The sequence below is a fragment of the Camelus dromedarius genome, chromosome 24 (assembly GCF_036321535.1).
Source record: "Camelus dromedarius isolate mCamDro1 chromosome 24, mCamDro1.pat, whole genome shotgun sequence".
NCBI classification, from domain to species: Eukaryota; Metazoa; Chordata; class Mammalia; order Artiodactyla; family Camelidae; genus Camelus; species Camelus dromedarius.
Genome location: NC_087459.1, coordinates 29,748,525 through 29,765,598, shown reverse-complemented (window position 1 = coordinate 29,765,598; position 17,074 = coordinate 29,748,525). Strand labels below are relative to the sequence as shown.

The following is a 17,074-nucleotide window of genomic DNA, read 5'->3' as shown; positions in this document are numbered from 1 at the left end:
TAGTCAGGAAACGGAGTCGGCGTTTTCAAGGGCAAACAGACGTGACATCTGCCAGGAGAAAGAAGGCTCCTAGCATCAATATTGAGACGATCAAGGAGGAAACTTGGGACAATCTTGAAAGAAAAAGCGTGCCTGTGGAGAGGCAGTCAGTGTGAGCTCGCTGTCAGGGAAGCGCAGCCTTCCCCGTACCTCTCATCCCGGCAGGACTCAAAACCGGAGGGGCGGGACAGGGAGACAGAGGGCCACAGTGACGGGAAGAAGTTGGCGGAATGATTCGGTTCTGGGGCCACAGGGCACATTATGACTTTTTCCATTTTAATTATTTACTTTTGGCTGCTGAAAAAAAATCCCAAATCTACCCAGAAACCTAATAAGACCCCTACAACACTCCCCGGAACATAACTGTGCGGGGAGACCCAGCACAGAGCACTGCGGGGCTGCGGATCTGCTTTTGTAAGTGGCAAGGGCGCGAGGCCCTCCTACCCCGACTCCCCAAGACAGGGCCACCGTCACACGTCCACACAGGAACGTGGCTCCGCTTGTAGCATCTACTGGAGTCATGGTTTCACACTCACTTGTGTAATTCTTTGATTAGTGCCTGGACCTCAACAGACTGCGGAGTCCTTTGCACGGGGAGCCTGGAGGGACGGAGGGGGCAGGGGACACGTCACCTTGCTCGCACTGCATTCCTGGTACCCAGCCCACAGTGAGTCTCAATATTTACTGGTTACTGAGTAAACACAGTTCTTTAAAGGGCATACAAGTTATAGGGGTGTCCCCCTTCAGAAGAGTCAATCACGTGACAGGTCTCCTCAGTTCATTTTAGTTCTCTCATTTTACATTTTATTACAATGGAATTCAATGAATGAGTGTGCTGTGGTGATCTGAAAAAACAAGATAAAAAATACTGAAGCACTGGAAGGCAAGTTGAGGAAATCTCCCTGGAAGCAGAGGCTGGAGGAGGGAACAAAGATGGGAAATGAAAGGAAAAAGATGAGAGATAATACAAGCTCAGTCCAGGGAATCCAGCATCTGAGTAACAGGAGTTTCAGGAAGACCAGAGGAAGGATACAGAGGGGAGGAAGTTATCAAAAAGTAAAATCCATCCTTGAGCAGGTGCTTAACCAGACGAGCGCTCGCTGTGGGGCGGGGGCTCTTCTTGGATCTGGGGATTCAGCCGAGAGCACACAAGATGCAGTTTCAGGCTCCCAGACTCACACAGCGTGTCTCTTGGGGCTGCGGGCCCCGCACAGCACACACGTGGGGGTGGCTGGGGCTGATGTGGAGAGGGGACCGGGAAGGCCTTGCTGAGAAGGACGCGTAGGCAGGCCCCAGGTGAAAGGATGGGGAGCCACGTGAGGGGCCGGGGGTGACAGGTGGGCATGGGAACCCAGAGAGGCGGAGGCACAGGCAGGGCAGCCATGGCCCCATTCAGCTGCGCTCGGGGCAATTAGGGGAGATGGGGGCCTGGGGGGGCGCTCAGGGACAGAGGGTGACACAGCTGAGTGTTCAGAAAGGGCAGGCTGGCTGCAGCTGGGATGGCCCTGGAGGAGTGAGAAGCAGGAGGGCAGGTGATGTCCAGAGAGAAGGAAGAGAGGGAAGCACCATCACAGGAGCTTGGGAGGAGCTGAAGGGAAACCAGGAGAGCCTGGCACCGAGAACCGAGTGGGAAAGTGTCTGAAGAAGCAGGGGGTGACCGACGCCATCAAGTGTGGCCGACAGACTGGGTGAGACAGAGACCGAGCCAGTGCTGGGCTTGTGAGATGCAGCTCACGGGAGACTGCACACAGGGAGCTTTGCGGGGCAGACATCTGCCGGGAACAGGTTCAAGAGAAAGCGAGGACGTGGAAACAGAGGAGGGAGGCGCACGACTCTTCCGACGGGTTTTGCTACGAAGGGAACAAAGACACAGGGCGATGGCTGAGTTACATGTTCTTCAACACATTTTTGTTTTGCCCGGAATTTCTAATTGTTTTTCTTTTTACTGTGTTTTATTTGCCTTTACTGCCTCCTTAAAGCTCAGACAGGAAGGGATGACTTAGTGTCCAGGGAAGGTCTGGGAGGCATGTCTGTTCCTCTGAAGAAGGGAGTTTTACATGGATGAGACTGACCCAAGAGAAAGGGACATTTTGATGAAATGAAACATGTGAAACAACAGGAGAAGCAAAAGGGCCTGGAATGCGCCCACACGGGAACGTGCGTGGGCCACACAGGGGACAGATACTGGCAGACTCGGTATTTGGTGGTGTGAGGACAGACTCTTCAGATCGCTTCTGTTTCCTCAGGTAAATAAGAAGCAAAGTCAGCAGCTAAGAGTGGGGAGGGGCAGAACCAAGGCTGCAGGTCTGGGAGAGACCCAGCACAGAACTGCAGCGGGCGCAGAAACTTCCTAGAGGGCTAGGGCCACTGACGGAGAGAAAGGCCAGCAGCAAGGACGTGTGCTTGCCTCTGGCCACACTCGGCTGCTCAGGTGAGGCACAGGGCAGCCTGAGGATGGGATCCCTCAGAGCCGGGGGTCTGCCAGGCAAGCACAGCAAATGGAAAGAGGAAGGAAGCTAGCAGGGGCATGAGGGAGTGATTATGATGGTGGATTATGGGTAAGGAGGAAGTGAAGACCAGAGTGGGGTGAAAAACAGAGAAAAGGGGGTAGGAGCTACAGATGATGGGGTGGTCCTGGATGGGGTCAAATAACTCAGAAGTGACTAAAACCTGACTGTCCTCAGACAGTGACACTGGGTGCCGAGAGATAGCAGAACAATGCCTTCCAAGTTCTGAATGAAAATTATCTTCTTTCTAGAAGTCTATGAAAAGACAAACTATCAGGCAAAGTATAGATTATAAGACATTTTCAGACTCAAGTTTTTGGAAAATTCATCTCCCACATACCTTTCTAAGAAAGCTACTTGAAGATATACTCCAGTAGCACAAGGGAGAAAGCCAAGAAAGTGGACGCTGTGGGATCCACACAACAGTGGCTCTAACCCAAGGAAGAACTGAAGTCCCATGACAACAACTGTGCAGAAGGTCTACAGAATCAACAGTCAGTCTGGACAGAGTCTCCACAAAAGAGATACATGGGGAAAGTGGGTGGGTGGGATGGCAAAAGATGAAGTTTAATGGGGCAACAAAGACAAGACTTGTTTTTAAAAAATAAGAAGAAAAGGAACAAATTCTCAAAAATTTAAATTTGTTCAAAAGAATAAAATAAATGATAGAATGCCACTTACTCCCTCAGTGAATAATATTTTACGTTGTCATAATAACATAAAACAATGTATTGATTTTCAACTCTTACAAATAGTAAGTAGACAAGCACAGGAGACCTACTTAATACAGGTTACAGACAGAAGGTAGATCTTCAACCTTAACAGTATAAAAGTAATATCACAGATGGCAGAACGTAAGAGGTAAAAGGTGGAAGGAATGCTAAAAGGAAAGTCAGCAGTATTAATATCCCTTTCTTATGAAAAACAGAGGCCAAGAGATAATGTCTCTAGTTGACAGCCAAAAAATAATGATGAAAAAACATTGGGGGGTGGGAAGGGACAGACTGGGCTTTCAAAATGTAGAATAGATAAACAAGATTGTACTGTGTAACACAGGGAAATGTATAAAGGCTCTTGTGGTGGCTCACAGCAAAAGAGAATGTGACAATGAATGTATTATGTTCATGTATAACTGAAAAATTGTGCTCTACACTGGAATTTGACACAACATTATAAAATGGCTATAACTCAATAAAAAAAAAGGTTTAAAAAACATTATGTAAAGTTACAAAGATAATGACAGAAGAGCTAAAAATACTGATATTACAAAACTAGGAAGTGAGAGTATAAAATCAGTTCCTCCCCATGACTGGTATCCAGTCCCTCTGTGTCTATGAACCTAAACCACAAAATCAACAGACAACACCTGAACCTGATCGAGTCATTGATCAAGCTGATTGGCTCTACTAAAGAAACAGTTAAAAGAGCAAAACAGCAGTTGTCTCAAAGGTGAAAAGAGGAAGGACGGGAAACGGCAGCCCTTCATGACTATGTTCTATGTTTAAAAGAATCTGCATGAATTATTTTGACCAAAATCTCACTTTATGAAATTCCTTTGACACAGATGCCTCCTCCCACCACTGAAAGCCCTCTCTCCAGAGAAGCCAAGGCTGCCTCCGAATTAAGCTCAGGTTCGCTCACGCCAGATGAAGGGAGTGAGTGTAGACGTTAACTCGTATGTTACAGGGAGTAAAGCAATGCTGGCGCGTGCGCGTCCTGACAGGTTACAGGGAGATGCTGGCGCGCGTGCGCTCTTAGGGATTCTTTTTCTAAGTTCGCTGACAGCGACACTTAAGTCCTGGCTACGCCAAGACTAGCATGAGAAAGGGGCAAAGGACTTCCCTCGGCAAGTATTTTCTCACAGGCGGGCTGAAGTCCATGCAGGAGGAAGAGGGGTACACAGCCTCTCACCTCGCCACCCCACCGTAGTCCAAACCTTCCTCGCCACGGAATTTCACCATCAGTCGCTTTTTCAAGTCCTTTGGTCGCATCTTCATTATCTGGCGATAAGACTCCTACACATCAAAATTACAGGTTCAGAGAGAAAAACTTTTCTTATGTTCAAAGTTATACAACGATGCAAGCTGACTCATAACAGAGCCGGATTACACAGAAGCACCTGCACTATTTTTAAGGCTCAGAGCTGAGTTTTCTGTGGCTCCTGTTCAGAGTGTTTACTTGGCCCCAGCACACTGCTGCTTCCATCATCTCTTCTATTGTCGCACCCTCAGACACAACAACAGAGCACAGCAGGTGCCGCTGTACCTGAAGGAAACATTCTCAGCACAGTCACGACTTCACGAATTACACATCCTCACTAGAGTTGATTTTCTCCACACAAATTAATTCCAATGTGTCCTATAAATAATTTATACATTTTAACCCAAATGAAGATAACACCAGAGTCCGAACAGTAAAACAATTCTGAGCCTGATTTTGTATCTGAAGTCAAAAATCAGTTTCCCAGCGTCAAAAAACTAGGTCGGGCTGAAGTAAGACAGAGCAGCTGATCGACCCACAGACAACAAAGGGCAATCTGAAGTTCCTTGGACTCAGTGCTGAGAGTGGGACTAGCTAAATGTTTGCAGGTATTTTCAGTGACAAGGCACTTAAGAATCTTTTCTTGCTTTAAATTTAATGTAATTCAAAAGCTATGGTCCCAATAGGAAAGGAGGATGTTGAGTGGAAATGATCTGACAGCAGAACGTCAATAATTCAGCTCTTTTCTATCCCCAACAACCATTTACGATGCTCCGTGGGCAAAACTGGGCACTGGAGCTGCTCCACTCGCCCGACACCGGCTGTGCCCCAGCCTCCGGCAGCCCGGGAGCTTCCCAGGGCCCCTGGAGGAGAAGGCGCCAGGCTGTCCTCCGCGGCCCCTCAGCTGCAGCACCTGCGCTGGCTCTCGCCCCACCTCATTTGATCATCTCTGCCAAGGATTCCATGAGGGCCCAAATATGGCTGAGATTTTACCTCCTGATCTTGGTCCTGAGAAAAGGGCCCTGCCTACTGAAGGCCCTGCCTGTTTAGGGCCCTGACCCCACAGGGGAGCCAGACAAAGGATGGAACCCTTCCTGGCGCCACAGTATCTTCCTACTTCCAGAAGGGACAGCAAAGGGGCCCTTTAGCCTCTCTGAGAAGGCAATGCTGGGGAGGGTGGTGAAATTCCATGTGAGGCCGAAGCGGAAGGAACACTTGGGTCTAAGGAAACTGTGCAGATGCAGGAAATATAACCCGCACGGTGCAGATACAGGGATTTGCAGTATTACTTAGTACTAGGTTCTGTACAGATCTCTAGATTTTCTCTCAGAAGTCATCTATGTTTAAACGTCCACCATTGGAGGAAATGTAGCTCCCTCTCTCCCCAAGAGCTCTGGCCCTGATAAACCCCTGCATTTCACTGACTAAGAAAATCAACGGCCGAAACACCAAACAGAAAGAAGAACTCCATGTGTTAACGGGGAGGAAGAGTCTGGGCCGGACTGCCAGTGCCCGGATCCCATACCTCAAATATCTCCTCTCTGGATACTTCGATCCGGCAATGACCAGCCTGAGGCTGCTGAAGTGACAGTTCGTGTCTGAGGACTTTCAGTTTCTGGACTAAATCTCTCTCATATCTCTGGGCAGGAAGCTCCTCGTCTTCCACAGAGCCCTCGCTGGGCAGCGGTAGCGGCTGGCTGGGCTCCTTTAGTTGGCACTGGTGACTTGGGAAAAACAGAAGCATCAAGGTCACCCCAAGAGCAGCAGCCAAGCGAGTGCCCCCCATCCCACCCCCCATGAAAGGGACTGAGAGGGAGTTCATTACACCCAACTTCTAGTGGAAGTTTTTCTCTGGTGACATAACTTTGTACATCGATATGTAAATTGCTGGTGGCCACCAGCAGACGAAATATACATCCAGAATAGAGAGGAGACACTAATTCCGTATCTCATCCGGTATCATCTTCGCCCCATATAAAAACAGACACTGCCAGCCTTCATCACATATCTCGTGTGTATCCATGACCCTGACCGCGCACCATTAGATAGATGTGCCTCGGCAGTTAGAATTACACGCAGTTGACGTGAAAACTTTAAAAGCAGATGATGGTGGATGCACAGGAACAGATGACTCAAGTGAAACCGAACGGGCACCACTTCTCAGCCTCATGACCAAAAGGGTTCTCAGCCCACTCATCAAAAGCACGAGTCCAGGAAAACAGAAGGATGAGGACTGTAGGGGGACGAAGCGGCATCTGTCCCGTTCACGCTTTGCTGACTCACGTCCACTGTCGATGAGATGGGCTCCGTGTGCTCTGAGGACACAGCAGACCAGGAACACTGGGTGTGGGAGCCAAGGTCATCCCCAGGTCCCTGCTGTGGCCTGGGAAAAGGCTCTAGTGAGCAGCGTTCTCCACCCCGCAGCCCTTCCAGACGGCGGTGAGCAGGCACCGAGGAAGATCCTCACTTCACTGCTTCCCGCTCTAAGGCCACGCATTTCATCAGAGCACTGCGTGTGGAAGCTTCGAGAATGAAGCCGCCTAATGCTGCCGGCGTGGTGGATTTGATTTAGGCTGTACGTAAGGACAGGGTGGCAACCCCACAGGACTTCAGGATGGCTCCCAGCTGGCTGAGAGTTTGAAACACACTACTGTCCACCAAATACTTCTCACAGTCTGCTTACACTTACTCTCTGCTAACTGACGGTGGAGTTGATAAATGAAGAAACACATGAGTAGAAAATGTGAAACGTTAACTGTAAGAGGTCAACAAAGAGTCTATAAAAGTCTTACTTCATGATGTGGTGTAACCGCGGGTCTGTAAACTGGGTTGTTCGGTTGTTATGATCTACAAAATATATCCTCCCGGAAACGGTGCTCCGGACTTCCCAACCAGGCGGCAGTGGTCCAAGTTCATCACAGTTCACGCTGTTAAGGTCTCTAGCAAAATGGAAGATACAGAGAGGTTTGTCCATCTGAGTGTGTTGGCATGAGACCAAAACTCCAAGGAGAGAGCCACCAGAATCCCCATATCGGGGAGGCTGGGTCCCTGTTCTGCTAAGAGGGACAGTCACTGTGCTGCTCAGGCCAATGTCCCACTGAGTCCTGGCCTCTGTGCTGCAAGTAGCAGCAAAATCGGACAGAGAAAAACGGAACTTTCAGAGGTACAACCCTGAGAGGGAACGCGGTCTACTCAGGGAATTTCATTCCTTACACAAAAGAGGGCAAAACGGTAGGAAGTATCTGAAGGCTGCCGGAAACTGTCCGGATACACAAATTAAATGCTCAAGGTCAGAAAGGTTCCTGCATGGAAAAGCCCCTGGACAGCACAAGGTTTTTTTCTTTTTGTTTTTGTTTTTTAAGCTAATGGGGATGTATTAACCACTCATTCAAAATCTTACAATTCTAAAAAGCTGAACTAGGAAGAGGCCTTCTCATTTTTTTTCGTTGGCTTTGTTAATAAGCAAGTATTTCTAATTCTAACCTCCTGATGAATTATTTCTGCGCCATCCAGGCCTGCGGGAGCGCGGCATCACTGCCCGCGCTGCTTTCTAATTAGCGGAGCCTGACACCTTGCAGTGAGGACTAAAGAGACACCCTGATTCATTTGCAGGTAACATTTCCATTCTAATTATACATACTGAATTGCAAATTCAACACAGATTTGGAAAATCAAAGACAAGAAGCTTGTTCTCAGATGAAACAAAGTATGACTAAAAAGGAAACGAGCATTACTAAAAATGTTATTAGGTAGTAATGCTATTCCAAAACAAAAAAAAATTTTTTAAGAAAAAAGGACAGCAAAGCAAAGGAAAAAAGAAAAGAAAGAAACTTAACTCAATTACAGGGTGGGGGTGGGGGTCTCGCTGACCTGGGCTCAGATGTATGGCCTTGGAGAAGGAATTCGTATAGAAAAGCTTCATCTCCCCCAGGAATGGTCCCCAAGGGACTGAGGCAATAGGGACAGTAAAGTAGAAGAGAGAAAGGGTAATAGAATCTTTATTTTCCTTTTTGACTTTTTCTTATGGAACATTTTAAGCACATAAAAAAGTAGAGCGAGACCATAATGAATAACCAGCTTTGGCAATACCAGCTCATCATCAGCCAGCCTCCAGTGCGCCCCTATTCACTCCCCAGCCCAATTATTTGAAGCATCGTATCACCCAGCAATATTATTAGTTTAAATTGAGAGCAACACATCTTGAAGGGTTTATTGGCTTTTCAAGTAAGAATGCATGTGATTTAACCACCAGGTGAGGGTCTTTTTCAGTTACATGATCGGATTTCAAGATCCAGGACTGCTTTCTAAAGGACCCATTTGTGTTACAGCAGCTGCCGAGTTACCAGGTGGAGAATCTGGAGGGGGCAGCAGAGCTGGGACAGTCACCCAGAGAGTCTGGGTCCAAGACCCCCGTGGCAGACATCCTCTTAGCGCTGCCGCTCTTCCAAGTTTACACCTTCAAATCTAAGGGCTCTACCATCTGCAGTCATAGGGGTCCAGGTAAAGGCTGGAAAATGGGCTTGACGGTGAGCATTTCAGGAAACCTACCTTGGTATCCTGGGGTCGTGCCATGTGCTGACTCCAGTCTGTGTGTGCAGAAAATAAACCTGCCCCTGCACAGTTGTTCTCTGTTCTGCACAAGAAAGTGGGGGATACGGGTGGTTAAAATCAATTCCAAGGAGAGTTTTCAACCAATCCTGTAAGCACAGAGTCTACGCTGCCTTCCAACAGTCTTTAAAATCACTGAGAAGAGGGTTCGAAAGGGCATGGTTAACTTCTGCCTGGCTTCCGGGGACCACAATCCCCGTGTACAGGTGTGGGCACATGTTACTTCCCCTGCTCACACCTGGAGAGGCGGCTCTCCTTGCTGGACCACACCCCTGGAGGAGATGCTCCCGTGGGTCTGCCACCTCGGGACTGACCCTCCCTTGACCTCCGTCACCTATGATGAGCTCTTATTTCTGGTCTGATCCACCACATTGGAATGTGTTCCTCCCTCACTGAGGCTCTCCCTCTGTGGTCGGGAAAAGATCGCATCTTTTCCCTCCCACTCGAGGCTGTCCTTCCCACGTTCAAACCACCAGGCACTACGAACACCCTCACCGAGCCCCCTACTCCACTCATCTTGGTTTCCTTTGATATTCATTCGCCTAGAATTTTTACACAATTGCTAAACTGGGAGACTGGAGCAACCGCAGACAAATTCATGATGAGCAAGATGTTACTTGTCCTTACACTGACACAACTGTTGAACAGCACAGCTCTGCAAACGTCGGCAGTTCTTAGGTCACTAAAAAGAGGTCTGAGAAGGAAAGTCCTCTGAAACACTGCTGACAACACGGGGGAGTCAGCTCACCGTAGCCTTCGGGCAGCTCCGGGGACTGGTGGCCATGCGGTCGGTTCTGGGGCGTCTGGAGTGACCCTCGGACCTCAGGATTTCGCAGTCGCTGTGCCTGAAGTCTCTGATCTTGACTTGGGGATTCCACAAACCTGCAGCTCCCGCCGCCCGCAGCAGCCCCGGTGCCATCAGTGTAAGGGGCTGGCTCCTCCATGAAGCAGCTGAGAGGCCTCCCCGGCCCCGAGTCTTCATACACCGTTCTAGAAGGGGGAGAACACAGTACGCGTGACCGTGCTGGCCAAAGGCAGCTCAGTGCCTGAAAGTTCAACACGACACCCTCACACCCATTTAATTTGCTTTTCCTGAACAATATCGTGTCCCAAGTGCCGAGTTTCAAAAAATTCATCCTGTCCTATTTAACTGGAAAGACAGACTTTTTCATGAGGAACCAGTGGCCAAAGGGAGCCACGTGGCAAGTGTCACAAGGCCACCTGTGAGATTTCCTCTGAATGGTTGGACAAAACCAACCTTGTACTATAAGGATAGCATAAAAGGAGATTTCAGTTTTCTTGACTTAGCATCAAACCCAAATATTCCATTTGCCTCGTCACTTTATTCTATAATAGAACTCCCGGTTGCCTAAAATACTGCAGTGACTTTCAGAGTACTCTTTCCTGTAAACCTCCATCCCCTGAACAATTCTGAAGACAATTTACCTTAATAGGCTATTTTCCCTTATAAGCAAAGTACTTTTGAAAAGCATTTTCCACTGAAAAATTTCAAACGGCTACACAAATGCAGAGACTTGTGCAACGACGCCCCTGGACCCATCGCGAAGCTCCAACCACCATCGTCTGCTGCCGCTCTCCCAACTCCTCCTCCCGCCTCCGCTGGGTTATCCTGAAACCAATCCCAACATTTCAACACTTCACCCTTCAGTATTTCAGCGTCTACCTCTGGAAGATAAGGACTTTTTTCATGATCATGACTTAAAAAAAGTCTGTTAAATTTTTTTAGTATCATCAAATACCAGTCAGTGTTCACATTTCTCCAGTCAGCAGTCTTATTAATCAGGATCCAAATGAGGTCCACACGTGGCACTGAGTAGGTATGTCTCTTAAATCTCTTCTATTAATTTACAGGTTCTCTTCCTTCCTTTTTGTTTATTTTTCTTCCAGTGTATTTACTCAAGATGCCAGGTTGTGTCTGCTACGCTCCAGAGCGCCCCCTCCTGGACGGTGCTTATGGCATCCCGGGGCTGCGCAGCCACTCCCGTCCCCTGGACTTCAGGATGGATGTTACTATCAGATTCTCTCACTTTGGTGATGTCAGCAATTATGAATGATTTTTGCCCAGCTCCATTAATTCACTGGGGATCAAAAGATTGTGATCGTGACCAATGGGAATTTTTGAGGGGTTTTTTTTTTAGAATGTATTTCTCCTTGTAGCATTATGAGCTCAGCGGATTGCTTCACTCCATTGCAGTTATAATTCTTTACTGATGTTCTCTGGCCAGTGGGAACCTCTGTAAATTGGATCCTGAGTCTTTGGGGCACAAGGACACTGGATCCCAGTTTATCCCAAAGTCCTTTCCAGCATCTGAAGCATTCAACACAGTGAAAAGGTGTGAAGGATTCTTTCAGATCGTGCGAGAGCCCAGGCAGCAGAGAGCTTGGCAGGCATTGCCCCGTGATACGTACCCTTCATTTTCTAACAGTCCTCTGCAGTCTACCACAGACCCTCCAGTGCCTATTCTGTCTCGTGTCTGTAAACTGACTAAAAAGAAAAGAACGCCTTGCATTAAAATCCAGTGTTACTTTATACAACTGTAATACAGTGAGCCATTGTGAATGCATCATTTATGTATGCGATTATTTTAAAAAGCAAGGCACACATACAAACACACACACACATTCCTCTGCTTTGAGGTCTGAGCGTGTTACTCCGTTAGCCGCACAGCACCGCACACCACTCAAACATTCCTTGTCAACGGGGAGCAGGAGGAGGTGCCGTGTTATCCACGCTCTCCGTAAGGATGGCAGAACACACAATATTCACTTCTCCTAAGTTCCCTCATTTCTTAGGAAGATTTTGATTTATGTTTAATAAGGACCCAGGAAGCACTGCCTGTATCTGCAAAGTCTGGATGAGTCTCCACATCTAGTCTCTGTTCCGACTCGGAACAACAAAGACATTTTGAAGCTGGTTCCAGGCACTTTTTCCCCTGGCACTTCCCCCCACAAAGAAAAGAAGAAATCGCTGACAGCAGAGCGTGAAGTGAGGACTTTGTCGTTACGATAGTTTCCAGGCAGGATGGATACTCACTGTTCATTTAGCTTGGGTCAGGTCTATCTAAGACAACACCTAGAAGATTCGGGGTCCTAAGTCCCTCTGCTGTGCTGCGGAAATCCTAGCTTTTCTTTGACTCCTTGCAATGCAGACAGTCACCATTTAAATGCTCATGGATGGGGTGGATCCCAGGAGGAGCTACTTAACAGATAAATTATTTCCAACGGAGTACCTCCAGTCTACACTTTGTAACATCAGCACATTTTTTCCTTCTAAGTGAATCAACCCTCTATTAAATCCCATTACGTGGACGTCTTCAGAAGTCCTCTTTGCCTTTTACGTAGACGAGGGGTCTTCCTGCAGAAACTACTTCTCAACTCTTGCATGTGTGGCCACCATTTTTATCAACTACACTTGGATAATCTGACAAATTAATTGTTCATTAATGTGATGATTACAACTACATTAAATATTTAACCTTAAGTCTTTTTGTACCTTAGTCATTTTAACTCAACCCTGAATGGTAAAATAAAAACCACCCACGATGAAACTGTTTAGCACTGAAGAGATGGCCCCCGATGTGGTCTGCCCTTCGGAGGACATCCCATTTGCTGGTGCCTGGGTGTGTTTTCTCAGTGATGACGAGTCGAATGTCAAGTTCTGTAAAAGCATCTCTTTATACAGATGAGAAAGTTCTTACCCACTATTTGGCCACGAACTGCATCAGTATCTGAGGGATTTAGTTTGCATAGATCCAAACGCTGGTCTGCAAACAAACAATTCAAAACTTAACCCGGGGAAATGTGAACTAGGGAGGTAGGCAGGAATTCTGTTTTCAGTATTCAAAAAAAAAAAAAAAAAAAAGATGCCTCATAAGCCTTCTTCAGTTGCATTAAGAGGCAGAAAAGCATTCAGGTCTTACATCCAGTATCTTTCAATCTGCTGATGGCATTGGAGAGCAGCCGCACACACCCCAGGAAGCCAGCTCCCTGCTTCTTGTGAATTTTCTTGTGGTTCCACACACTGATGGTTATAGAATCAGTTTTCCCAACATATCTGAAAACAACATGCAAACTCATTTTTAATTATATTTCTCAGTCACGATTGCCCATTGCAATTTCATCTGATTGACCTGTTGGGACAAAAGAATCCTTTAAAAATAATGTTGGCTACATTCATGAGTAACAGGCACTCCGTCGGTATGTGTCTACTGCCTTCAAAGGGCGGGAGGGGGGCCTCAGCGGGCTATGTAAGAAGTAGATGTAGATAACCCCCTAATAACCATCATCTTATAACAGAGACTTACTATATCTTAACAGTTCCAAAGGATAATAACAGAATTCTTAAGTTCCCACCCATCAGGGTTAATACAGAATACTAGTTTGCAACAAAGGACTGCTTACAAACCTCCATCCACCCAGAGCTCACTGAAGGGCGCTCACTCAGACAGCAGCCCCCACTCACCCTCGGCGCAGGTCAGCCACAGAGGGGAGCTTTCAGGACAAGGGCTGGCAGCCACTTTGCAGGCCACTTCTGGTGCCTCAGTGTAACTGGAAGTGAGCCTTAGACTCCAACTACTAAAACCCCACTCAAACCCAGTACAATCTGTGTTAATGAAAAACCAACAGTCACTCGGTATTACCTTGACAAAAATTTCTTAGCAGGGACGTGAAAACATAGGTGCCTATAAAAGAGTGTTTTCAAAAGGCCGCCCATTTAATGAATGAATATAAGAAATTGTCTGATGGTGTGTAAGCTTATATTCATTCAATCATACCAAACTATATTTTCTCTTGCAGAAAATATATTTGTACTAAAAAGGAGAATTTTAAAAATCAACACAACTATGTATCTATTATATCGTCACATCATAAATACATGTAATAATAATTATTTTAAAAGTAAAAACTCTACAACCACATGCAGGGTTTCACTGAAAAAACAGTAGCACACAGAGGACCTGAACTATGGCCCTTTTTTTCTGTTAGAATGGTCAGGAGGTTGGGAGTTTGAAGATCACAGTTATAGAAGCAAACCATAAAAATGTATGAGAATGTCAAATGCAAGAACTTTCCAAGAATGCGAATTCTAAAAACTGGCAGTGTGTATTCATTTGGCCATCCACGTTTGTTATCAGTAAGAAGTTAGTAATCTTCTTTTAAAAAATTAAATGCTTCTCATCCAAGCTAGATACCCACTTCCCTGCTGCTCCCCAAGTGGCTTAGAGGATGTTCAACTCACAGATCGTAGTGCTGGTTCCACTTTGGGTCCAGCGTGTTTTTCACAGTGTCCGTTGAGTGGCACTGCCCAGATCCATCCACGACAATCTTCGCAAAAGGGTCGGGGAGTCCTGGAGGAGAGGAGACAGCCACAGCTGGGTGAGACGCCAGATCTCTCAATGGGATACAGAACACAGTCCTGCCAGTAAAGGGGGCTCCAAGATCATCTCATTTGGTAAAGATGGTTATCCTGGTATGTTTTATTCTCAAACTGAAGGTGAGTTTTGATGAGCAAAATAAGTTATTCCTATTATGCTTTCTAAGAAAGGCAACCCAGAATGACATCATCCTCGGATTTTGAGAGGCTAGAAATGAAAACTGCCAAAATTGGCTTAACTTCAAATTTCCATTTCTGATGATCAGGAAATGGAGCTAGCTAAATGGAGAAAAAGGTGTCTACAATTAATTGTATTTATCTTTTCTAAAAAATAATAATACCTAGGAATCTCGTTTACTGGTCTTGGTCTATTTTATCTACGGAAGCAAGGCTTCACCAAGTCTTAATTAGGTAAGTTCCTCCATCCTGGAGCAGAGACCAGAGAGGGCTGTAAGATCAAAGGGGTGGCCAGCTCAGGGTCAGAGAGACAGACCCGGATGCGAGCCGCCACTCCGGAGCGTCCCAGCTACTTGAATGAAGCCTGTGAACCTGAGCATGTTTCTTCATCGTTAAAGTGCGAACAATTCCACTTAGGAAGTGAGCAGTGTTCTCGTGAGGATCAGGAAGTGCGAAGAATTTCACGCTGCAGGCACCTACTTTATAGTAGGTGAACCCCCTAAGTTGAGGGGTGATTTCTTCCTTTATAAAAGGATCTTCCTTTTTTTTTTTAACAATTCCTCTAATTACAAGGCTTTTAAAATGTAATTTAATTTCTAAAATTTAACTAATTTTATACAAACCCAGACATTTTAGAGAAAACAGTCTCATCTGTATTTGAACTGAGAGCACTTCAGCCAGCAGAAAGCAATATATTAATGGATAAAAACACAGAAAACTGGGTGTGGCCGGAACAGGGGATGAGAGAGTTTTTCTTATATGAGTTGTAAGTTCTGTGCCTTGGAGCTAAGGAGCCTCTGTGTTGTAGCCAACGAGGAAATGAAGTTTGTCAAACCATGGATCTTTCTTCAATAAAAGGGCACGACTTTTGGGAGAATACACCCAGTGGTTTTTTTCAAAAAGTTTTAAATTTCAGAAGTCTGTGAAGGATACTAAAACTGTAAGAGAACAAAAGCGGGTGTTTACTTACTGAAGAAGTCTTTCTTTGCAAGGTTCTTGGCACATAATACTGAAAACAAACAAAAGATGCTGGGGTTAGCATTTATGGACGAGATTTTCACCACAGTCAGCTGCTATGGAAGGAACTGTTCACCCAAAAGTCCCATGTTGAAGCTCTAGCCCCCAGTGTGATGCTATTTAAAGGTGGTGTCTTTGGGAAATGCATAGGGTTACGAAGGTCATGAGGGCAGGGCTCTCATGATGGGATTAGGCCCCCACAAAGAAGAGATCACAGAGCTCCTCTTTGCTTTCCACATGAGGACACGGCAAGAAGGAGGCTGTCTACCAGCCAGGAAGGGAGCCCTCGCCAAGAGCCAAATCTGCTGGCGCCTTGATCTTAGGCTTTTCCACCCTCCAGCACTGCAGGAGATAAAGTGTTTGTTGCTTAAGCGGACAGTCCATGGTATTTTGCTATAGCAGCCCAAACTGACTCAGACACTCATCTGTATTTGCAGACCTCTCAAAATCACCTTGGCCAAAGGCCCCACCTACTAATACTATCACTTTTGGGGGTGGTTAGGATTTCAACATATGAATTTGAGGGCAACACCAACGTTCAGACTATAGCAATTATCACAGCTTTGTGGTAAGTTCTGAAACTGGGAGGCATGGGTGCTCCAACTCTGTCCTTTTTCAAGGCAGCCTTGGCTATTCAGGATCTGTTCAACGGCCACATGAATTCTAGGATCAGCCCATCGGTTTCTACAAAAAAAGCCAGCCTGGGTTTCGATAGGGATTGCACTGAAGCTGTAGGTGAACTGAGGGAGTGCAGCCATCTTAACCAGACTAACTCCTCCAATCCATGGACAGGGGGTGGTCTCCCACTTACTTAGGGCTTAATTTTAACTGCTTTGTCATTTTCAGAGTACCTGTTTTATACTTCTTTTATTGAACCTATTCCAAAATATTTTATTCCTTTTGATGTCATTGTAAACGGAACTATTTTCTGAAGTTCATTTTCAGATTGTTCATTTCTACTGTACAGAAATACAACTGATGTTTGAATATTCAACTTGTATCCTGCCACTCTGTTGAGCTCATCATCTGTAATAGCTTTGTTTTCTTTGGGGAGTTTGCTATATCTGAGATTACATCACCTGCAAATAGACATAACTGTGCTTCTTCCTTTCCAGCCTAGATGCCTTTTCTTGTCTAAATGCCCAGTACCTCCAATACAACACTGAGCAGAAGGGGTGGGCAGCCTTGTCTTGTTCCTGATCTCAGGGGGAAACATACTCTTTCAGCCACTGAGCATGATGGCAGCCGTGCGTTTTCTACAGATGCCCTTTATTAGGTTGGAGAAATTTCCTTCTGTTCCTAATGTGTTGAGTGTTTTTATCATGAAGAGGTGTTAACTTTTGTCAAATGC

The 17,074-nt window shown here is 46.3% G+C and overlaps 1 protein-coding gene across 4 annotated transcripts in view; it reads right to left on the bottom strand.

Annotated features, from left to right (window-relative positions):
* SMURF1 (SMAD specific E3 ubiquitin protein ligase 1) overlaps positions 1–17,074 on the bottom strand; it is a 102,689-nt gene that overhangs the window by 11,782 nt on the left and 73,833 nt on the right. For 2 of the 4 annotated variants that reach the window (XM_064478695.1, XM_031432494.2), the window contains exons 2-12: positions 15,677–15,715; positions 14,395–14,503; positions 13,076–13,209; positions 12,854–12,919; positions 11,565–11,640; positions 9,883–10,124; positions 9,075–9,159; positions 8,397–8,474; positions 7,319–7,465; positions 6,052–6,250; positions 4,458–4,561 (exon numbers count right to left, since the gene is read on the bottom strand). In XM_064478695.1, the coding sequence (XP_064334765.1) occupies positions 4,458–4,561; positions 6,052–6,250; positions 7,319–7,465; positions 8,397–8,474; positions 9,075–9,159; positions 9,883–10,124; positions 11,565–11,640; positions 12,854–12,919; positions 13,076–13,209; positions 14,395–14,503; positions 15,677–15,715 (1,279 nt within the window). The remainder of the gene's footprint in view (positions 1–4,457; positions 4,562–6,051; positions 6,251–7,318; positions 7,466–8,396; positions 8,475–9,074; positions 9,160–9,882; positions 10,125–11,564; positions 11,641–12,853; positions 12,920–13,075; positions 13,210–14,394; positions 14,504–15,676; positions 15,716–17,074) is intronic. The other 2 variants (XM_064478697.1, XM_064478696.1) reach the window with 1 other exon arrangement.